General features: G+C 70.6%; 2 protein-coding genes across 2 annotated transcripts; one reads left to right on the top strand and one right to left on the bottom strand.

The window, feature by feature from the left end:
• The first annotated feature begins 1,106 nt into the window (after positions 1–1,106).
• Positions 1,107–6,433, top strand: COQ10A (coenzyme Q10A). The gene is made up of 5 exons (XM_054177493.1): positions 1,107–1,240; positions 3,771–3,905; positions 4,030–4,222; positions 4,840–4,941; positions 6,249–6,433. Exons 1-5 carry the CDS (start codon positions 1,161–1,163, stop codon positions 6,414–6,416), a joined length of 678 nt encoding a protein of 225 aa, XP_054033468.1. The 5' UTR covers positions 1,107–1,160; the 3' UTR covers positions 6,417–6,433.
• Positions 6,434–9,316: 2,883 nt separating this feature from the next.
• Positions 9,317–22,204, bottom strand: CS (citrate synthase). The gene is made up of 11 exons (XM_054177479.1): positions 22,135–22,204; positions 19,654–19,701; positions 19,446–19,553; positions 19,302–19,367; positions 18,367–18,498; positions 15,660–15,848; positions 14,094–14,293; positions 13,085–13,214; positions 12,906–13,007; positions 10,760–10,969; positions 9,317–9,534 (listed from the first exon to the last, which is right to left on the bottom strand). Exons 1-11 carry the CDS (start codon positions 22,186–22,188, stop codon positions 9,364–9,366), a joined length of 1,410 nt encoding a protein of 469 aa, XP_054033454.1. The 5' UTR covers positions 22,189–22,204; the 3' UTR covers positions 9,317–9,363.
• Positions 22,205–22,945: the final 741 nt, after the last annotated feature.

Below are 22,945 nucleotides of genomic sequence, written 5' to 3'. Positions count from 1 at the left end.
GCGCTGGGCACGGTGCTGCCCAGGCTATTTTTATCGGCTCTCTGGAGCTGGCTGTTACCTAACGGGGAAGCCAAGGTGACATCGCAGAGCCTGCCAGCAGCTGCTGGCATTTCCCGCGGGGAGGAGGAAGCTGCAGGCTCAGACACTGCCTGCAGAAGCAGGCGGGGGAGGGGGCAGGGACCAGCGCAGCCCCCCGGAGCTGCTCAGCCTGCAGGGACCCTCCAGGCGCTTCTGGGCCCTGAATCCCAATCCAGACCCTGGCTGCCCGGGGCAGGAGGGCCCTGGGTCAGAGGGATGTGGAGCTCCCGGGCCCTGCTTTGAGGGTCGTGCGGGTGCTGATTCGGCCCCATCCCGAGGGGTGTGGGGGACCACAGTCCTGGCCCGGGGCGGGAGTCTCAGTTCAGCCCAGCACCGAGGGCCGCAGGAGCCTTGGCTTTGAGGGCCGCGGGAGTCCCGGTTCGGCCCGGGGCGCTGAGAGCCCGAGCGAGCCCCGCGCGGGGGCTCCGTTCCCCGGGGCCTGAGCTCGGTGCGGGCCCGGCCCGGGGCGCTGAGAGCCCGAGCGAGCCCCGCGCGGGGGCTCCGTTCCACAGGGCCTGAGCTCGGTGCGGGCCCGGCCCGGGGCGCTGAGAGCCCGAGCGAGCCCCGCGCGGGGGCTCCGTTCCACAGGGCCTGAGCTCGGTGCGGGCCCGGCCCGGGGCGCTGAGAGCCCGAGCGAGCCCCGCGCGGGGGCTCCGTTCCCCGGGGCCTGAGCTCGGTGCGGGCCCGGCCCGGGGCGCTGAGAGCCCGAGCGAGCCCCGCGCGGGGGCTCCGTTCCCCACGGCCTGAGCTCGGTGCGGGCCCGGCCCGGGGCGCTGAGAGCCCGAGCGAGCCCCGCGCGGGGGCTCCGTTCCACAGGGCCTGAGCTCGGTGCGGGCCCGGCCCGGGGCGCTGAGAGCCCGAGCGAGCCTCGCGCGGGGGCTCCGTTCCCCTCGGTCCGGCCCCACCGCCCCCCGCGCGCCGGCACTGCGCTTCCCGCCATGCCCCGCGCGGCAGGCGGCGCCTGGCCCCGCCCCCCGGCCGTGACGTCAGGGCTCTATGGCGACGCGGTGACGTCACGGGCGGGGTGAGAGGTCACGGCGGCGCCGGTCCGAGGGCAGCGGAGCCGCGGCCCGGGCCCGGTCATGGCGGCCCGGCGGCTCCGCGGCGCCCTCCAGCTCGGGGCGCGGCAGCGGCTGAGGGCCGCTGCGGCCCCGCCCGGCAGGTGAGAGCCCGCGGCCCCCACCGGGCGGCGGCACCGAGGCGGGGCCGCGGGGGCCGGGCGGCGGAACCGGCCGGGGAGGGTGGGGCGGAAGGGCCGGGAGGCTGGAGGTCACTCGGGGCCCGTGGGCACGGGCGGAGCAGGGGTGGAACGGGCCCCCGGGGGACGACCGGGGCTGCTGGGCGGTCCCGGAGGAGACCCCCGCGGGGCTTGCGGTACCGGCCCGCGCCTGTCGCCACCGAGGGGACACCGAGGGGACCGTGGCGGCAGTTGGGAGCCTGGGGGTGTCCGTGGCCACGGGGGGGGGGGGGTGGCACCGCTGGCCTAAGGACTACCGGCAACGAATCCAGGGAAAGCGGCAGGGACCGGGCTGCTCCCGGGGCCTCGTCTGGGACCTGACCTTGGGGTGCAGCGTCCGGGGCACCCCCCCGGGGCACGGCCGTGGGACCGCGGGGACCGCGTCCCGGCACCGGTTCCGACGCCGTCTCCGTGTGTCCGTGGCGGTGTCTGTCCCCTGGGTGGGCCGGGCCCCGGCGTCACCGTTTGCTCAGCGGGGTCAGGCCGCCCGGGGCCACCTCGCCGCGTCCCCAGCCGCCACCGACCTCTGTCCCCGGCCACGCCGGGGGTGGGCCGGGCCGGTGGCACCACTGCCGGCGCCGCTTCGGCGGCTCGGGGCCACCCCCCAGGCCCCCATCGTGGCGTGAGGCTGCTCCGGGAGCCGGCCTCACCCCGGTGTGTGAACGGCACCGGGCGGGGGGGGGATGGGGTCCGGGGCACCGGCGGGGCTGGCACAGCTCCGGGGCACCGGCGGGGCTGGCACAGCTCTGCCACACCACTGCCCCCCTCCCGCCCCCTGCTCCCTCAGCTATTCTGGGAGCTGCCAAGGGGCCCAGGTGACCTCTCTTGGCTCCTGGGAGATTTGGACCTTTCCTCCTCGGCCCCCAGTGCTGTGCCCTCTAAAAATACCCTCCCCGGGGCCCTGGTGCCAGCTGCCAGAGCCTGGTGGGGGCCAACCCTAACCCAGAGACGCCCCCAGCCCCACCGTGGTTGGCCTCCCACCTATGACCAAGCTGCCACCTTCCAGCTGCTGGGGCATGGCCCGGTGGAAGGAAGCCAGGAGCTTCGTGGGGGCTCTGCTGGGGGCCCCCCACAGCTGCAGGGCTGGGTGGCACCCCCGGGACCCTGCTGTGCCACCTGGCTGTTCCTCAAGGCGGTGGCCAAGGGTTGTCCCTCCTCACCAGCACCGCCTGGGCTGCACCTGAGGGCTGCTGGGGGAGGGAGGAGGTCTGGGCTGAGCTGGGCTCAGTGCTGCTGGAGCCTGGCGTGGAGCCTGGGGGGGGGACAGGCCTGTCCCAGGCACTTGTCCCTGCTCTGCTGCTCTGGATTAGGTGTCCCTGAGGTCAGGTTTCCATGGCCTTGCTCCTCTTACACAGCAGCAGCTTTGGGAAAGCACTCAGACGCCCCTGGGCAGGAGGGCTGGGGACAGCCACAGGCACCTGCTCTGGCCCTGGGCACCCCCAACCCTCCTGGAGCCCCCTTCCAGTCCCCAACCCTCCTGGAGCCCCCTTCCAGTCCCCAACCCTCCTGGAGCCCCCTTCCAGTCCCCAACCCTCCTGGAGCCCATTCCAGCCCCTTCCAGTCCCCAACCCTCCTGGAGCCCATTCCAGCCCCTTCCAGTCCCCAACCCTCCTGGAGCCCATCCCAGTCGCCCCCTGGAGCCCATCCCAGGCCCTTTCTGGAGGCCTGGAGCCCCCTTCCAGTTGCCCCCTGGAGCCCCCTTCCAGTCGCCCCCTGGAGCCCCTGGTCCCCAACCTCTTGGAGCCCTGGAGCCCATTTCTGTCCCCTCCTGGAGCCCACTCCAGTCCCTCCCAGAACCCATTTCCAGCTCAGGAGCCCCCTGGGCCAGCTGTGGAGCCCCCTGGGCCAGCCATGGAGCCCCCCTGGGGGGCTGTGGTGGAGCCCCCTGGGGCAGCCATGGTGGAGCCCCCTGGGCCAGCCATGGAGCCCCCTGAGGGGCTGTGGTGGAGCCCCTGGGGGGCTGTGGTGGGGGCCCCTGGGGCCAGCTGTGGAGCCCCCTGGGGGGCCGTGGTGGAGCCCCTGGGGCAGCCATGGTGGAGCCCCCTGGGCCAGCCGTGGAGCCCCTGGGGGGCTGTGGTGGAGCCCCTGAGGGGCTGTGGTGGGGGCCCCTGGGGCAGCCATGGTGGAGCGCCCCTGGGGGGCTGTGGTGGAGCCCCCTGGGGCAGCCATGGAGCCCCTGGGGGGCCGTGGTGGAGCCCCTGGGGCAGCCATGGTGGAGCCCCCCTGGGGCCAGCCGTGGAGCCCCTGGGGGGCTGTGGTGGAGCCCCCTGGGCCAGCCATGGAGCCCCCTGAGGGGTTGTGGTGGAGCCCCTGGGGCAGCCATGGTGGAGCCCCTGGGGGGCTGTGGTGGAGCCCCCCTGGGGCCAGCCGTGGTGGAGCCCCAGCTGCTCGGCTGGCCTGGCAGGGCTGCCTGGCAGGGTCCCAGTGCCAGCCCTGATGCCCATCTCCTGCCCAGGCACGCGGCCCTGGGCGGCCTGCGGCTCGGCCGGCCGGGGGCTGGCAGCACCTGGCAGCCACTGGCCCAGCCCAGCAGGTCCTTCCTCAGCCTCACCAACAAGAGGAAGGAGTACTCGGAGCGCCGCATCATTGGGTAGGTCTGGTGGCCCCTGGTGGCTTCTGGTGGCCCCTGGTGGCCTCTGGTGGCCGGGGTGGCACCCGTGGCGGTTGGCATCTCCCACTCCCAGCCAACCTCTTCCCCCTCCCCTTGCCCCCAGGTACTCCATGCAGGAGATGTATGATGTGGTGGCCAACGTGGAGGACTACAAGAGCTTCGTGCCCTGGTGCAAGAAGTCTGTGGTGGTCTCCAGGCGCTCAGGGCACATCAAGGCCCAGCTGGAGGTTGGCTTCCCCCCGGTCCTGGAGCGCTACACCTCCATCGTCACCCTGGTCCGGCCTCACCTCGTCAAGGTCAGGACCTGGCTGCTGCTGAGGAGCCTGGGCTGCAGCAGCAGAAGTGTGGCCAGCAGGGCCAGGGAGGGGATTCTGCCCCTCTGCTCCCCTCTGCTCACACCACCCCTGCAGCTCTGGGGCCAGCTCTGCAGCCTCTGCTCCAGGAAGGCTCTGGAGGGGCTGGAAGGTGTCCAGAGCAGGGCCAGCAGGAGGAGCAGAGGGCTGGAGCTGAGCACAGCCTGAGGGAGTTGGGGTTGTGCAGGCTGCAGAGGAGAAGGCTCCCAGGAGACCTTCTGGTGGCCTCCCAGGGGCTGTAGGAAAGCTGGGGAGGGACTTTGGAGGCTGTCAGGGAGGGAGAGGACTGGGGGGATGGAGCAGAACTGGAAGTGAGGAGACTCAGATTGGCTGTGAGGGAGAAGTTGTTCCCCAGGAGGGTGCTGAGAGCCTGGCACAGGCTGCCCAGGGAGGTGCTGGAAGCCTCAGCCCTGGAGGTGCTGAGGGCCAGGCTGGAGGTGGCTGTGAGCAACCTGCTGTGGTGTGAGGGCTCCCTGCCCATGGCAGGGGGTTGGGGCTGGCTGAGCCTTGAGCTCCCTTCCAGCCCTGAGCACCCTCTGACCACCTCCTGCCTTCCCCAGGCTGTCTGCACCGATGGGAAGCTCTTCAACCACCTGGAGACCAACTGGCGCTTCAGCCCTGGCATCCCTGGCTACCCTCGCACCAGCACCGTGGACTTCTCGGTAGGCAGCCAGGGGGGTGGGCAGCAGGGCAGGGGAGCTGCCCCTGCCCCTCTGCTGGGCCCTGGGCAGCTGGCAGCTGGAGGGCTGGGGCCTGCTTTGGGCTCCACCGAGGGCAAGGAGCTGCTGGAGAGAGTCCAGAGGAGGCTGTGAGGATGCTGCAGGGGCCTGGAGCGGCTCTGTGAGGGGCAGAGGCTGAGAGCCTGCAGCAGAGCAGCCCCAGAGCTCCTGCTGGGCATTGTTCAGATCCCCTAAAGGGTTGGGGGGCAAGGGGCTGGGGCCAGACTCTGCTCAGTGGTGCCCAGAGCAAGGGGCACAAAGTGGCACCCAGGAAGTGCCACCTGAGCAGGAGGAGGAAATCCTTGGGTGGGAGGCTGCTGGAGGCCTGGAGCAGGCTGCTCAGGAGGGCTGGGACGAGTTCTGGGCTCCCTCAGCTCAGGGAAGTGCTGGAGGGAGGCCAGAGGAGGCTGTGAGGATGCTGCAGGGGCCTGGAGCGGCTCTGTGAGGAGCAGAGGCTGAGAGCCCTGGGGAGGAGCAGCCCCAGAGGGGCTCTGAGCAGTGCTCAGCAAGATGTGGGGGGGGGTGAGGGTCAAGGGGATGAGGTCTCAGTGCCCCCCAGGGCCACAAACTGACCCCCAGGAGGAGGAAATCTCTCTGCTGGAGGCCTGAGGCTGCCCAGAGAGGCTGTGGGGAAGCTTCCACCCAGCCCCCAGCTGTGGCCATGGCAGGGCTGGGGGGGGGAGCAGGCAGGGCTGGGGGGGGAGCAGGCAGGGCTGGGGGGGGAGCAGGCAGGGCTGGGGGGGACCAGGCAGGGCCGGGGGAGGGAGCAGGCAGGGCCGGGGGGGGGGAGCAGGCAGGGCTGGGGGGGGGAGCAGGCAGGGCTGGGGGGGGGGAGCAGGCAGGGCTGGAGCAGGCAGGGCTGGGGGGGGAGCAGGCAGGGCTGGGGGGGGAGCAGGCAAGGATGGAGGGGAGCAGGCAGGGCTGGGGGGGGAGCAGGCAAGGATGGAGGGGAGCAGGCAGGGCTGGAGCCTGCTTTGGGCTCCACCAAGGGCAGGGAGCTGCTGGAGAGAGTCCAGAGGAGGCTGTGAGGATGCTGCAGGGGCCTGGAGCGGCTCTGTGAGGGGCAGAGGCTGAGAGGGCTGGGGAGGGATCGGGCAGGGCCGGGGGCGGGGACCGGGCGGGGACCGGGGGCGGGGACCGGGCAGGGCCGGGGGCGGGGACCGGGCGGGGACCGGGGGCGGGGACCGGGGGTCTCTTCCAGCCGCCGCCGCAGGCCCCCAGGCTGCTGCCACCTCCTGTCCCTGCCGCAGATCTCCTTCGAGTTCCGCTCGCTGCTGCACTCCCAGCTGGCCGCCGTCTTCTTCGACGAGGTGGTGAAGCAGATGGTGGCAGCCTTCGAGCGGCAGGCGGCCAAGAGCTTCGGGCCCGAGACTCGCATCCCCCGGGAGCTGATGTTCCACGAGGTCCACCAGACGTGAGCCCGGGGGGGAGGGGGAGGGGAAGGGCTTCCCCAGCCCCCTCCCCACAGACTCTGCCAAGCCCTCTGCTAAGAAGCAAGCAAGGAAGGAAGGAAGGAGGGAGGGAGGGAGGGCACTTAAAGGGGCGCTGCCCCCCGCCCCTGCCAAGTATTTATTGGAGCAAAGCTCTCTCGGGAGAGGAGGGAGGGGAAAAAGGGGGGAGGGGGCCACAAGGTTCCCCCCTCCCCCCCCCAACCCTCCCTGGTTTTGTAGCTGATTTTTGTTGTTTCCTTTTACTTTCTGGGGTTGAGTTGGGAGGAGGGAGGGAGGGAGGGGAGGGGGTTTGGGGCTGGTTTAGGCAGGTTTGGGGCTTTGAAACCCACCCCCCCCGACAAAGCCAGAGGGGTCCTGGCTGCAGGGGAGGAGGAAGAGGAGGAGGAGGAGAAAGGCAGGGGATGGAGCCCCCCCCCCGGCTGCTTCCCTCCAGCCTCAGCTCTTCCAGGAATGAAAAAAGGGAAGGAAAAGGCTCCTGGGGGGGAGCTGAGGGGATTCCCCCTCCCCCCAACCCCCCCTCCCCCCCCAAACCCCCCTCCCCCCCCCCAGGCCTCCGAGGTCGTCGCACAGTTTGCACAACTCACACGCACAGGGAGGGGGGGAGGGGGCAACCTCTGCTGCCCCTCCCCCCCCCCAAACCCACTCCCTCCCTTCCCAAGCCCCTCTCAGCCTCCCCCAGCCCAGGATGCCCCCAGGCTGTGCCCACCCCCTGCCCCCTCCCCTCCCCCTCGCTGGTGGGGGGGTCTCCAGCTCCACCGGGGCAAAACTCCTCCCCGAGGATGTTTTTTGGGGGGGGGGGGGAGGCTTTCTGAGCCCCCTTCTGCCCTCCCCCCCCCCAGCTCCCTCCCTGCCCCTGAGGGCAGTGGGGAGGGGCCCAGAAAGGCTCTCCCAAGGCTTTGCAGCCTGCCTGGAGAGGGGAAGTGGGGTGGGGGCTGCACAGAGACAGCCCCCCCCTAGCCCTCCACCCCCCCAAAATGAGGCTGCTCACCTCCCACCCCCCCCTGCCCCCCTTTGCCAAGGGGCCAGCCCCAGCAGGGAGAGAATGGGGGTGTGTCCCCCCCCCTCCCCCAGGGGGAGGCTGGGGGTCGCCGTTGCCTGCTGGAGGGACCCCCCTCGGGGGGGGGAGGGGGCTCTGGGTTGGGGGGGGAGGGGGCTCAGGGTTTGGGGGGGGGGTCCCAGCTCGGAGGAGGCTGCAGGGCTGTTAATAAAAACATTTATTTTGCATTTTGTTGTTGTTTGGGAGGGGGGGAGGGGGAGGGGGAGGGGAGGGGAGGGGGCAAAGGGAGACCCAGGAGGGGCCAGGGCTGGGCCTGAGAGGGGAGGGGGGCAGGGGGGGGAAGGGCCCAGCTCCGGCTGCCCCCGGGGGTGTCAGACACGGGGGAGGGGGCACACAAACACGGGGGGGAGGGGGAGGAGTGTATCAAGTCCCTGTGTGGAGGGGGGAGGGGGGGTTGGGGGTGGGGAGGGGGCTGAGACATTCAGCTGCTGCCCCAGGGGAGGAGCCTGGACAGGAGGCTGGCCCTGAACCCCTCTCAGGAGGGGGCTGGGGGGGGGCTCGAAGTGGCTCTGAAATTGGGGAGGGGTCCCCACAACCTTCCCAGTGCTGCCCCTCCCCCCCCCAATACCCAGCAGCAGGGGAGCTGAGGGGGGGGAGGGGGCTCCCAGTGTGCGTGATGGCTGCTGGGGCATGGGGGGGGGGGGTGGCAGGAGCCCCCCCCTCACATTAGCAGAGTTGGGGGGAAGGCAGCCAGGGGTTGGGGGGGGGGGACTGAAGGGGAAGCAGACCCCCCCTTAGGGGCTCCCAAAGAGGGGAGGGGGCTTGAGGAGCCACCCCCCCACCCCCCCCACCCCAGGTTGGAGGGGTCCCCACTGCCAAAGAGGGGAGGGGGCTTGAGGAGCCACCCCCCCACACACACACACCCCCCAGCTTGGGGGGGGGGTCCCCACTGCCAAGGAGGGGAGAGGGGGTTGAGGACCCCCACCCCAACTTGGGGGGGTCCCCACTGCCAAAGAGGGGAGGGGGGGTTGGGGGGGCCAGAGCTCTGCTTGCACCACAGAAGCCCCCCCCCCCGCACCCCAAGTTGGGGAGGGGGCTGGGGGGGGTCCCACTCCCAAACTGGGGAGAGGGGAAGGGGTTTGGGGGGGGGGGAAGAAGGCTGTTTGCACCACAGAAGCTTCCCCCCCGCCCCAATTTGGGGAGGGGGCTGGGGGTCCCCACTCCCATAGAGGGGAGAGGGGTGGGGGGAGGGGGGCGGTGTGAGAGCTCTGCTTGCACCACAGAAGCCCCCACCCCAGTTTAGGGAGGGGGTTGGGGGGAGGGGGGTGTCCCCACTCTCAAAGAGGGGAGGGGGGGTTGAGGACCCCCACCCCAACCTGGGGGTGTCCCCACTCCCAAAGAGAGGAGGGAGGTTGAGGACCCCCACTCCAACTTGGGGGGGGTCCCCACTCACCAAGAGGGGAGAGGGCTTGAGGACCCCCACCCCAACCTGGGGGGGGTCCCCATCCCAAAGAGAGGAGGGAGGTTGAGAACCCCCACCCCAACTTGAGGGGGGGGTCCCCACTCCCCAAGAGGGGAGAGGGGTTGGGGGGAGGGAGAGCTCTGCTTGCACCCCACAAGCCCCCAACCCCCCCCTTGGGGAGGGGGTCAGTGGGGAGGGAGGTTCAGTGCTGAGTCCATCCAGGGAGCCCCCCGGGGGGGGGGGGGGGGTGTTGGGGGGAGGGGGGGAACCACTGCAGCTTCTTTCCCTTGGGGGTGGGGGTGGGGGATGGGGAGGGAGGGGATGGTGGGGGGTGGGGGGTGGGGAGGAGAGCAGCAAACCACAGCCCTCTGTGTGTGTGTGTGTGTGTCCCCCCCCCTCTCCCCCCTCCCCACTTTTGTCCCTTTTGCTGTCTGGTGGCTTCCTGGGGGGGGGTCTCAGCCTGACTTGTAGCCCACCAGCTGCATCAGCCCCTGGCTGCTCATGGACTTGGGTCTCTCCAGGGGGAAGCCCAAGGCTCTGCTCCAGATCATCTGGGACAGGACCCCCAGGGCCCTGGAGACCCCGAAGAGCACTGTGTAGTAATTCATCTCCTTCAGGCCGTAGTACTGCAGGGAGAGAAGGGCAGGGGGGGAGGGGGGAAAGGGGGGAGGGGGTCAGGGACCCCCCCAAGCACAACCCAAAAAGCCACCCAGAGGTGGAAGCTGGAGAGCAGGGAGGGGAGGGAGGGCGCCTGGGGGGGAGGGAGGGCACCTAGGGGGGGAGGGAGGGCACCTGGGGGGGAGGGAGGGCATCTGGGGGGGGAGGGAGGGCACCTAGGGGGAGAGGGAGGGCATCTGGGGGGGGAGGGAGGGCGCCTAGAGGGGAGGGAGGGCACCTGGGGGGGAGGGAGGGCATCTGGGGGGGAGGGAGGGCACCTGGGGGGGAGGGAGGGCATCTGGGGGGGAGGGAGGGCACCTAGGGGGGAGGGAGGGCACCTAGGGGGGAGGGAGGGCACCTAGGGGGGGAGGGAGGGCACCTATGGGATAGCTGGAGGACACCTAGAGAGGAGGAAGGGCACCTGGGGGGGGATGAAGGGCACCTAGAGGGGAGGAAGGGCACCTAGGGGATGGTTGGAGATCATTTAGGGGATGGAGGGCACCTGGGGGGCATGGAGGGCACCTGGGGGGCATGGAGGGCACCTAGGGGGTGGTTGGAGATCATTTAGGGGATGGAGATAACTCTGAGGATGGTTGGAGAGCACCTAGAGAGGATAGAGGGCACCTGGGGGGGGGATGGAGGGCACCTAGGGGATGGAGGGCACCTAGGGGGTGGTTGAAGGGCACCTAGAGAGGAGGAAGGGCACCTAGGGGGTGGTTGGAGATCATTTAGGGGATGGAGGGCACCTGGGGGGCATGGAGGGCACTTGGGGGGGGGGATGGAGGGCATCTCATGGAATCTTAGAAGATCATCCAGTTCCAACCCCCTCCCCCTGCCAGAGGCAGAGCCCATGCCAGAGCCAATGCCAGGGCCCATGGCAGAGCCCATGGCAGAGCCCATGCCAGGGTCCATACCAGACCCCATGCCAGGGCCCATGGCAGAGCCCATGGCAGACCCTATGCCAGGATCCATGCCAGGGCCCATGGCAGAGCCCATGCCAGGGCCCATACCAGACCCTATACCAGGATCCATGCCAGGGCCCATGGCAGAGCCCATGGCAGAGCCCATGCCAGGGTCCATGCCAGACCCTATGCCAGGATCCATGCCAGGGCCCATGGCAGAGCCCATGGCAGAGCCCATGCCAGGGGGGCTGGCACAGGCCCAGCCCAGGGGGCAGCCCCCTGCCCAGCTCACCTGCAGCAGGACCCCGCTGTGGGCATCCACGTTGGGCCAGGGGTTCTTGGCCTTGCCCTGCTCCAGCAGCACCTTGGGCACGATCTTGTAGAGCTGTGCCACCAGCTTGAAGAGAGGGTCCTGGGGCAGGTGCTTGAGGGCAAACTCCCTCTGGCAGGTGTAGCGAGGGTCGGTCTTGCGCAGCACCGCGTGCCCGTAGCCTGGCACCACCTGGGCACGGGGGGGAGGGGGGAGAAGAGGGGCTCTGAGGGCAGAGGTTGGCACCTCCAGCTCAGGATGACCTCCTCAAGCCTGGCATTGGGGCAGAGAGGCTGTGGGAAGAGCTTTGGAGGGCAGAGGTTGGCACCTCCAGCTCAGTCAAGCCTGGCATTGGGGCAGAGAGGCTGTGGGAAGAGCTTTGGAGGGCAGAGGTTGGCACCTCCACCTCAGGATGACCTCAAGCTGGCAGTGGGGCAGAGAGGCTGTGGGGTGGGTTTTGAGGGCAGAGATTGGCACTTCCAAGCTCAGTCCAGCTTGGCATTGGGGCAGAGAGGCTGTGGGAAGAGCTTTGGAGGGCAGAGGTTGGCACCTCCAGCTCAGTCCAGCTTGGCATTGGGGCAGAGAGGCTGTGGGGTGGGTTTGGAGGGCAGAGGTTGGCACCTCCAGCTCAGGATGACCTCCTCAAGCTGGCAGTGGGGGCAGAGAGGCTGTGGGGTGGGTAAGAGGGGTTTGGAGGGCAGAGGTTGGCACCTCCAGCTCAGTCCAGCTTGGCACTGGGGCAGAGAGGCTGTGGATGACATTTGGAGGGCAGAGGTTGGCACCTCCAGCTCAGTCAAGCCTGGCAGTGGGGCAGAGAGGCTGTGGATGAGCTTTGGAGGGCAGAGGTTGGCACCTCCAGCTCAGTCCAGCTTGGCATTGGGGCAGAGAGGCTGTGGGGTGGGTTTGGAGGGCAGAGGTTGGCACCTCCAGCTCAGTCCAGCCTGGCATTGGGGCAGAGAGGCTGTGGGGTGGGTTTGGAGGGCAGAGGTTGGCACCTCCAGCTCAGGATGACCTCCTCAAGCTGGCAGTGGGGCAGAGAGGCTGTGGGAAGAGCTTTGGAGGGCAGAGGTTGGCACCTCCAGCTCAGTCCAGCCTGGCACTGGGGCAGAGAGGCTGTGGGATGAGCTTTGGAGGGCAGAGGTTGGCACCTCCAGCTCAGGATGACCTCCTCAAGCTGGCAGTGGGGGCAGAGAGGCTGTGGGGTGGGTAAGAGGGGTTTGGAGGGCAGAGGTTGGCACCTCCAGCTCAGTCCAGCTTGGCACTGGGGCAGAGAGAGGTTGTGGGGTGGGTTAGAGGGGCTTTGAGGGCAGAGGTTGGCACCTCCAGCTCAGTCCAGCTTGGCACTGGGGCAGAGAGGCTGTGGGATGGGTTTTGGAGGGCAGAGGTTGGCACCTCCAGCTCAGGATGACCCTCTGAGGCCTGGCAGTGGGGCAGAGAGAGGCTGTGGGGTGGGTTAAGAGGTTTTGGAGGCCAGTGGTTGGCACCTCCAGCTCAGTCCAGCTTGGCATTGGGACAGAGAGGCTGTGGGATGAGCTTTGGAGGGCAGAGGTTGGCACCTCCAGCTCAGTCCAGCTTGGCATTGGGGCAGAGAGGCTGTGGGGTGGGTTTTGAGGGCAGAGGTTGGCACCTCCAGCTCAGTCAAGCCTGGCATTGGGGCAGAGAGGCTGTGGGAAGAGCTTTGGAGGGCAGAGGTTGGCACCTCCAGCTCAGGATGACCTCCTCAAGCTGGCAGTAGGGCAGAGAGGCTGTGGGATGAGCTTTGGAGGGCAGAGGTTGGCACCTCCAGCTCAGTCCAGCCTGGCACTGGGGCAGAGAGGCTGTGGGGTGGGTTTGGAGGGCAGAGGTTGGCACCTCCAGCTCAGTCCAGCTTGGCATTGGGACAGAGAGGCTGTGGGATGAGCTTTGGAGGGCAGAGGTTGGCACCTCCAGCTCAGTCCAGCTTGGCACTGGGGCAGAGAGGCTGTGGGATGGGTTTTGGAGGGCAGAGGTTGGCACCTCCAGCTCAGGATGACCTCCTCAAGCTGGCAGTGGGGGCAGAGAGGCTGTGGGGTGGGTTAAGGGGTTTTTGAGGTCAGAGGTTGGCACTGAGGCTGGCAGGGGCAGGGGGCAGGGGGCAGGGCCAGCTCACCCTGCCCGAGTTGAGAGTGTTCCAGATGAAGTCTCGCAGCTTCTCGTCCGACACCTCCTGGCCCAGCTCCTTCTGGAGGTCTGTGAGCCACAGCAGCACCTCCTGGGGGGGAGGAGGAGGAGGGTGAGAGCCAGCAGCTGGCACCCAGGCGGGCAGAGGCAGGCAGAGAGGTGCCCTACCTGGTTGGCAAGGCCGTGCAGGGGCCCGGCCAGGCCGTTCATGGCGGCGGCGAAGGCGAGGTAAGGGTCGGAGAGGGCGCTGCCAACCAGGTGGCTGGTGTGGGCACTGACATTGCCCCCCTCGTGGTCACTGCAGGGGAGAGGGCACATCAGCCCTGCCCTCTGCCCCCCTCAGCCTCAGGGGCACCCCCAGAGCCCAGCCCTCCCTCCCAGCACCACCCCAGCACCACCTATGGCTCTGTGCCCTGTGCTTAGTGCCAGCCCTGGCACCCCCCAGCTCCCGCCCCAGCTGCCAGCCCAGCTCCCATCCCAAGTGCCAGCCCAGCTCCCATCCTAGATGCCAGCCCAGCTCCCAGCCCAGGTGCCAGCCCAGCTCCCATCCTAGATGCCAGCCCAGCTCCCAGCCCAGGTGCCAGCCCAGCTCCCATCCTAGATGCCAGCCCAGCTCCCAGCCCAGGTGCCAGCCCAGCTCCCGCCCCAGGTGCCAGCCCAGCTCCCAGCCCAGGTGCCAGCCCAGCTCACATCCCCCCTGCCCTGTGCCCCCCTCAGCCACAGGGACACCCCCAGAGCCAAGCCCTCCCTCCCAGCACCACCTGTGGGCTCTACCCTCTTCATTCAGTGCCAGCCCTGGCACACCTCAGCTCCCACCCCAGGTGCCACCCCACCTCCCACCCCCCCTGCCCTGTGCCCCCCTCAGCCACAGGGGCACCCCCAGAGCCCAACCCCTCCCTCCCAGCACCACCTATGGCTCTGTGCCCTGTGCTTAATGCCAGCCCTGGCACCCCCCAGCTCCCACCCCCCCTACCCTGTGCCCCCCTCAGCCACAGGGGCACCCCCAGAGCCCAACCCCTCCCTCCCAGCCCTGCCCCGGGGGCTCCACACCCCGGGCTGGGCGCCGGCCTGGGCAGGTCCCAGCTGCTATCTCCAGCGGCCGGGCAGGGAGCCAGGCTGCAGCCCCTCCCTTCCTCCCCTCCTCCTCCTCCTCCTCCTCCTCCTGCTGCCTCCAGACCTGTGGATGGTGAGGTAGAGCCTCATCAGCTCCACGAACTGGGGGTCGGTGTAGCCCAGCATGTTGGCGAAGTTGTGTGCCCAGTCGAGGCCGGGCTGGATGGCGCCGATGCTGCTGCCCTCCCGGTACAGGTTGCGATAGATCTTGGCGGCCACGCAGGGCAGCTTGGCGATCAGGTCCATGGCGTCCTCGTACACCAGCTGGCCAGCAGGAGGCGCTGCTGCGGCGGGGGGGGGGGCAGGCGCTCCCCGAGCCCCTCCTCGCCGCCCAACAGCCCCTCCTCGATGCCCAAGCCCCCTCCTCAACTCCCAGCCCCCTCCTCGATGCCCAAGCCCCCTCCTCAACTCCCAGCCCCCTCCTCGATGCCCAAGCCCCCTCCTCAACTCCCAGTCCCCTCCTCACTTCCTAAGCCCCCTCCTCGATGCCCAAGCCCCCTCCTCAACTCCCAGCCCCCTCCTCACGTCCTAAGCCCCCTCCTCAACTCCCAGCCCCCTCCTCACGTCCTAAGCCCCCTCCTCACCTCCAAACCCTCTTCTCACTTCCCAACCCCCTCCTCACTGCCTGAACCCCCTCCTCAACTCCCGAACCCCCTCCTCAACTCCCAGCCCCCTCCTCACTTCCTAAGCCCCCTCCTCAACTCTCAGCCCCCTCCTCACGTCCTAAGCCCCCTCCTCAACTCCCAACCCCCCTCCTCACGTCCTAAGCCCCCTCCTCAACTCCCGAACCCCCTCCTCAACTCCCAGCCCCCTCCTCGATGCCCAAGCCCCCTCCTCAACTCCCAAACCCCCTCCTCATGTCCTAAGCCGCCTCCTCACCTCCAAACCCTCTTCTCACTTCCCAACCCCCTCCTCACTGCCTAAGCCCCCTCCTCAACTCCAAACCCTCTTCTCACTTCCTAAGCCCCCTCCTCACCTCCCAAGCCCCTCCTCACTTCCTAAGCCCCCTCCTCAACTCCCAACCCCCTCCTCACTTCCTAAGCCCCCTCCTCACCACCAAAACCCTCTTCTCACTTCCCAAGCCCTTCCTTGCTGCCCAAGCCCCCTCCTTGTTTCCTAAGCCCCCTCCTCGCTTCCTGAACCCCCTCCTCAACTCCCAACCCCCTCCTCACTTCCTAAGCCCCTCCTCAACTCCCAGCCCCCTCCTCAACTCCCAGCCCCCTCCTCACTTCCTAAGCCCCCATCTCCCAAGCCCCCTCAGCTCAGGATCAAGGCAGCTGAGCCCCTGCTGGATGCCCTCTGCCAGGCACTCAGGTCCATGGCATCCCTGTACCCAAACTGGGCACTGAAGGTGTGCAAACCCCCTCCTCACCTTCTAAGCCCCCTCCTCACTTCCTAAGCCCCATCCTGACCCTAGTGGGTACCCCCCAGTGCTTTGCCTGGCGAATGCCCTCTGCCAGGCACTCAGGTCCACGGCATCCTCGCACCCAAAGCGGGCACTGAAGGCGGACAAAGCCCTTTGCGAGCCCCCTACTCACTTCCTCAGCCCCCTGCTCACCTCCCAAGCCCCCTCCTCCCTCCCTAAGCGCCCTGCTGGCGCCCCAGGCCCCGTCCTGGCCCGGGCAGGTACCTCCCAGTACTTTGCCCGGTGGACGCCCTCGGCGTAGGCGCGGGCGAACTTGCTCTCGCTGTTGAGGGCGGTGACGGCGGCGCTCAGCTGGGACATGGGGTGCAGGCTGCTCGGGAAGTTGTCCAGCATGGTCACCACGTGGGAGGGCAGGGCGGCGCGGCGTGCCCACTCCCGCGACAGCCAGCCCGCCTGCGGCCGGGGAGCGGGCTCAGCGGGGCGGCAGGGGCATGGCAGTGCCACCCCGCTGCCCACCGCTGCCCACCGCTGCCCACCGCTGCCCACCACTGCCAACAGATCGCTGCCCACCGCTGCCCACCGCTGCCCACCACAGCCAGCCCGCCTGCGGCCGGGGAGGGGGCTCAGCGGGGCGGCAAGGATGGCAGTGCCACCCCGCTGCCCACCGCTGCCCACCGCTGCCCACCACAGCCAGCCCGCCTGCGGCCGGGGAGGGGGCTCAGCGGGGCGGCAGGGGCATGGCAGTGCCACCCTGCTGCCCCCCGCTGCCCACCACTGCCCACCACTGCCACAGCTCTGCCCACCACAGCCACACCACTGCCCACCGCTGCCCACCGCTGCCCACCACAGCCAGCCCGCCTGCGGCCGGGGAGGGGGCTCAGCGGGGCGGCAGGGGCATGGCAGTGCCACCCCGCTGCCCACCGCTGCCCACCGCTGCCCACCACAGCCAGCCCGCCTGCGGCCGGGGAGGGGGCTCAGCGGGGCGGCAAGGATGGCAGTGCCACCCCGCTGCCCACCGCTGCCCACCGCTGCCAACAGACCACTGCCCACCACAGCCAGCCCGCCTGCGGCCGGGGAGGGGGCTCAGCGGGGCTGCAGGGATGGCAGTGCCACCCCGCTGCCCACCGCTGCCAACAGATCACTGCCCACCACTGCCCACAGCTCTGCCCACCACAGCCAGCCCGCCTGCGGCCGGGGAGCGGGCTCAGCTGGGCGGCAGGGGCATGGCAGTGCCACCCTACTGCCCACCGCTGCCCACCGCTGCCAACAGATCACTGCCCACCGCTGCCCACCACAGCCAGCCCGCCTGCGGCCGGGGAGGGGGCTCAGCGGGGCGGCAGGGACATGGCAGTGCCACCCTGCTGCCCACTGCTGCCCACCGCTGCCCACCGCTGCCAACAGATCACTGCCCACCGCTGCCCACCACTGCCCACCACTGCCACAGCTCTGCCCACCACAGCCAGCCCGCCTGCGGCCGGGGAGCGGGCTCAGCGGGGCGGCAGGGGCATGGCAGTGCCACCCCGCTGCCCACCGCTGCCCACTGCTGCCACAGCTCTGCCCACCACTGCCAACAGACCACTGCCCACCACAGCCAGCCCGCCTGCGGCCGGGGAGGGGGCTCAGCAGGGCGGCAGGGGCATGGCAGTGCCACCCCGCTGCCCACCGCTGCCCACCGCTGCCCACCACTGCCAACAGATCACTGCCCACCGCTGCCCACCGCTGCCCACCACTGCCCACCACAGCCAGCCCGCCTGCGGCCAGGGAGCAGGCTCAGCGGGGCGGCAGGGGCATGGCAGTGCCACCCTGCTGCCCACTGCTGCCCACCGCTGCCCACCGCTGCCAACAGATCACTGCCCACCACTGCCCACCACTGCCACAGCTCTGCCCACCACAGCCAGCCCGCCTGCGGCCGGGGAGGGGGCTCAGCGGGGCGGCAGGGATGGCAGTGCCACCCCGCTGCCCACCGCTGCCCACCGCTGCCCACCACTGCCCACCACTGCCAACAGATCACTGCCCACCGCTGCCCACCGCTGCCCACCACAGCCAGCCCGCCTGCGGCCGGGGAGCGGGCTCAGCAGGGCGGCAGGGGCATGGCAGTGCCACCCCGCTGCCCACCGCTGCCCACCACTGCCCACCACAGCCAGCCCACCTGCGGCCGGGGAGGGGGCTCAGCGGGGCGGCAAGGATGGCAGTGCCACCCCGCTGCCCACCACTGCCCACCACTGCCCACCACTGCCAACAGACCACTGCCCACCACAGCCAGCCCGCCTGCGGCCGGGGAGGGGGCTCAGCAGGGCGGCAAGGATGGCAGTGCCACCCCGCTGCCCACCGCTGCCCACCGCTGCCCACCACAGCCAGCCCGCCTGCGGCCGGGGAGGGGGCTCAGCGGGGCGGCAAGGATGGCAGTGCCACCCTGCTGCCCACCGCTGCCCACCGCTGCCCACCGCTGCCCACCGCTGCCCACCGCTGCCCACCACCCCCACACTGCTGCCCACCGCTGCCAGCTCGCCTGGGGGCTCAGATGGGCGGCAAGGATGGCAGAGCCACCCCTCTGCCAGCAGGCTGCTGCCCACTGCTGCCCGCCGCCCACCACTGCCACCACTGCCAGCGGACTGCCGCCCACTGCCACCACACCGCTGCCCACTGCTGCCCACTGTTGCCCACCACCCACCGCTGCCAGCCTGCCTGCATCCGGGGAGCGGGCTCAGCTGGGCAGCAAGGGCATGGCAGAGCCACCCCCGCTGCCAACGGGCTGGGGCCCACCACCACTGCCACCACCACCCCCACACCTCTGCCCACCACCCACCAGACCGCTGCCCACCACCACCACACCACTGCCCATCGCTGCCACCACCATCGCCAGGGTGCTGCCCACCACACCTCTGCCCGTCTCCACACCACTGCCCGCCACCCGCCACCGGACCGCTGCCCACCACCGCCGCCCCCCGGCCCCAGCGCCGCTGTGGGTTACCTGCTCCTGGGTGGGCACCTCCCCAGTCACCAGCAGCCAGAAGAGGCCCTCGGGCAGCGGCTCCTCGCCCCCGGCAGCTTTGGGCAGCAGCTTCTGGCACTCGGGGATGCTGTAGCCCCGGAAGCGAATGCCCTGAGGAGCCCCCGGGCACAGGGTCAGACACCGGGCACAGGGTCAGACGCCGGGCGGGCACCGACGCCGGGGGGCACCGACGCCAGGGGGGCACCGACGCCTGGGGGGCACCGACGCCTGGGGGGCACCGACGCCGGGGGGCACCGACGCCGGGGGGGCACGGACACCGGGCGGGCACCAATGCTGCATGGGCATTGATGCCAGGCGGGCACTGATGCTGGAGGGCACCAACACGGGCACCAACGCCAGGCAGGCACCGATACCAGGCGGGCACTGATGCTGCATGGGCACTGATGCCAGGCAGGCACTAATGACAGGAGAGCACCGATGCTGCATGGGCACCCATGCCAGGCGGGCACTGATGCTGCATGGGCACTGATGCTGGGCAGGCACCAACGCCATGGGGGCACCAACGCCACGGGGCACCGACACGGGAACCGACGCCGCACGGGCACCGCCGCCAGGCGGGCATCAGCATCGCGTGGGCACTGATGCCGGGGGGGTACCGACGCTCCATGGGCACCGATGCCAGGCGGGCACCGATGCTGGGGGGGCACCGACGCAGGCACCGACACGAGGGGCGCACCAATGCCAGGTGGGCACCAATGCTGCATGGGCACCAATGCTGGGGGGGCACCGATGCGGGCACCGACGCTGGGGGGGGCACCGATGCTGCATGGGCACTGATGCCAGGCGGGCACCAATGCTGGGGGGGGCACCGACGCAGGCACCGACACGAGGGGCGCACCGATGCCAGGCGGGCACCGACGCCGCGCGGGCACCGACGCCGGAGCCGGCCCTACCTCGTCAGGATCCAGCACCGAGGTCTCGTAGATCAATCCCTTCATGCCCCTCATGCCGCCGTACACCTGTGGGAGGGGGAGGGTCACCGGCGGTGGCACAGCCCTGGCACTGCCCTGGCACTACCCTGGCAGCTCTCCGCTCACCATATCCACAGTGATCTGCCCGATGGCAGTGCTGCCGTGCTGCTGCCTGAAGCTCTTGATCTTGGCCTGCTCCTTGGGGATCATGCTGGCCAGGACATCTTTCAGGTTCTGGGGGAGAGGGCAGGAGGTGGGCACAGGGCCTGGCACACAGCAGAAGGGGGAGGGGGAGGTGCCCAGCACCCTACCAGCAGCAGGGGCCTCCTCTTACCGTGGCAGCACTGGCATGGCGGGCAGCGAAGAGCACGCAGGCAGCGTTCTGAGGGAGAGCAGAGACAGCCACTTGGGGGGCACCTGGGCACAGCCCCAGCAGTACCACAGCTGCCCCTTTTCGGGGGGGGGGGGGCAGCCATGCCAGCCCCCCCGGAAGGTATGGCACAACTCCTGTGGCAGCAGCCAGCCGGTGCCACCCCAGCTCATGAGGGCACAGCAGCGGTGGCGCTGCCCACGCGGGGCAGGGAGCAGAGCCAGGCAGGTTGGGCAGGGTTAGGGCAGGGCAGGGTAGCACAGGGGGTGCTGGGCAGGTGCCCCCCAGCGCGGTGCCACCCCCTGGCACACCGTGCCCGGCCCCGGGGGTGGCCAAGGAGGCTGCGTTTCACTTCCTGCCCTGCGGAAGCATCTGGCACAGGGAGCCTGCAGCCGCTGGCACTGCCCCTGCCGGGCTGGCACTGCCCCTGCCGGGCTGGCACTGCCCCTGCCGGGCTGGCGCTGCCCCTGCCGGGCTGGCGCTGCCCCTGCCGGGCTGGCACCGCTGCGGTGGCTCAGGGGAAGCCAATCCTCGTTCCCCACGCCCGGCAATCCCGGGGACTCCGGACTTCGGGAACACCCCGAGGCAACCGGGAAGCCCCAAGCCTGGCGACGCCCCGGGCCTGGCATCTCCCCCCGGTGCTCCCCGGTGGCACCGGCTCCAAGCCCACGTCCCACCCCCCAGACAGCAGGGTGGGCACCGAGGAGGGGTGGGGAGGCCGGGAGATGGGTGAGGGCGTCGGGGCCGTCCCGGGGCGGGGAAGGCCGCATCCCTGTCCGGTGTCCCGGTGGAGCCCCGGGGATGACCCCGCGGGGCCGAGCTGCGGCGGCGCAGGCGGAACCTGAGTCGATTTTTCCACTTGGGGGGGGGGAGGGGAGGGGGGGGGAAGGGATGGCCTAGGACGCGGGGTTGGGGGGGACGACACAGCACCCAGCTATGTGTCACAGCAGCCCAGCACCCCCCAGCCCCATGACGGGGACCCCAAGTGTGGCCCCGGGCAGCACCGGAGCCGGGAAGCCGCTCCGGTACTGTCCACCCCCCCCGCAGCAACAGGCGGCACCCCCGAAGGGGACGCTGGGGACAGCAGCAGCAAGCACAAGGTCAAGGTGGTCGCAGCCACCACCACCGGGTGCCCACCGCAGCCTCCGTCACCCCCTCCCACTCCCGTGCCGCCCCCCGGCCGTGGGGGATCCTCCTGGGTCCGTCCCGGCTGTCACCGGCTCAAGGTCACACGTGGTGGCGGTGACAGCGGACACCGGGGCTAGGGCAGCTCCGGGAGCTGCGGGCCCCTCTCCGCACCCCAACCCCCCCTCGCCCCCCAACCAACCACCCCGGTCGGAGCTGGGGGACGGTACAGGAGCCCACCCCCCACCTCCCCCCCGGGAGTAACGGGAGCTGAGGCCGCGGGGAAAGGAGGAGGAGGAGGAGGAGGAGGAGGACGGCGGCGGGTCGGGATTAGGACACGAGTGGGGGGAAGGGAGGGGGGACTGGCCCCGGTTACCGGGGTGATGCCCGACCCCGGGGGCCAGCGGAGCCAAGTGGGACACGGCGGGGCCCGACCCCGGAGCCCAAAATAACGCCCGGTCGATATCGCCGCTGGAGCGGCCGTTACGAAACGCCGAGGGCCGCGGCCAAGGCTAATGGGCCGGGGGCTGCGGGAAGGGCGGGGGGGGGAAAAGCGGTGGCGGCGATGCGTACCGGGGCCACCCCCAGCCCCGCACCGCTGCTCGACCTCCCCCCTTCCCCGGGACACTTCGCCCCCCTCCCTCCCCCAGCACAGCCCCGGGCCGGGAGGGGGTCCCTTGCCCGTGACCCCGTTGTCCTCTACGGCACCGGGCCGCCGTGAAGGGCGGGGAACGGAACCCCACCCACCCCTTTCCCCTTCTCTCGCTGCCGGTGCTGCCCGGTGAGGGCCCACCGGGGCTGGCCTGGGGCCCTCCCAGTGGAGCACAGCCCCGCACCGGGGAAGCAGCCGGGCAGGAAGCCTCCAGGCGTTGGGGGGGGGTGAGACAGGACGAGCAGCCCCGGATCCGGGCTGCGCCCCCGGGGTGTGGGCCGCGGGCCGGGCTCGGAGCCCTCGCCGGTGTCCCAGGTGGGCCTGGGGTCTCTCCAGCCCCGACAGAGCAGCGAGAACAAGGGAAGGAGAGCGGGGGTGGGGGGAGGGGGCACACCCCGCCCCGGCGCCCGTTACAGCCGCTCCCGGCAGAGGCGGCGCCGGTGCCCACCACGTGCTGCCGCTGCAGCGCGCGACCCCGCGCCCCCCTCCCCACAGATGCTGCGGAGCCTTAAACAGCCCCACCCCGCCCCCACCCCGCCCTCCCCCCTGCGCGGCCCCTTTAAGAACCGGACACCCCCTCCCCCCACCCCCCAGCGCACAGAGCCCACCCTGCCCCTACCCCAACCGGCGGCATCGCCCCCTTAAGGCGCGGCGGGCCCGGGCCTCACCTTGGGCCCGCGAAGGCGCGCGGCCGCCCGGCTACCGGCGGCGAGAAGCGTCATGGCGGCACCGGGAGCGGGGCGGGATAGAGCGGAGCAGGGCAGGGCCGGGAGCGGGGCCGGGAGCGGGACCGGAGCGAGCGTCGGCGGCGTCCGGGGGCTTCCTGCGCGCGGCGGAGGCGGGGCGGGGCGAGACGCGCGATGCTCATTAGTATAGCCCCACCCCCAGCCCCGCCTCAGTCGGGGTCGATCCGCTCGCTATTGGCTGCCCCTCGCAGGAGGGGGCGGGGACATGCAAATACAGCGACATGCGGCGAAGGACCCCCCCACCGCTGCAGGCGGCCGCCGCGTTCGCCTGATCGGAGGGCGCGGGGAGCCGAGGCACAGCCGCGGGTCCTTGCCTGACGTCATCGCCCGCAGTGCGTGACGTCATGCCGCCGTCTGCCACCCACCCGAACCCACCCATCCCGCCCCAGCCCCAGCCCCGCCCTCGCCGGCGGCGCGGGGCCGTTCCCCCGCGGTGCGGGGCAGCCCGGTGATGTCACCGTGAGGCCGCCCGGGGCAGCGACGTCACCCCCCCGCGGCCGTGACGTCACCCCTCACCCCACCGCAGGGCCGGCGAGGAGGTCACCGCTGCCCCTGGCTCGGCGGTGGCACCAGGGGCAGGGCAGGGTGATCGTCCTTGCTGCCCCCAGGGCATTGCCCCGGGGCACGGGGCACCCAGCCGGTGCCCCCGTGGTGGGCGCTCTGCCAGGGCTGCCTGAGGGCAGCTGCGGCATGTGGACAGCAGCCACAAGCTTGAGCCACCACGGGGACAGGC

The sequence above is a fragment of the Dryobates pubescens genome, chromosome 40 (genome assembly GCF_014839835.1).
Source record: "Dryobates pubescens isolate bDryPub1 chromosome 40, bDryPub1.pri, whole genome shotgun sequence".
NCBI classification, from domain to species: domain Eukaryota; kingdom Metazoa; phylum Chordata; class Aves; order Piciformes; family Picidae; genus Dryobates; species Dryobates pubescens.
The sequence above is the reverse complement of the archived record's forward strand: the minus strand, read 5'-3'. Positions and strand labels throughout refer to the sequence as shown.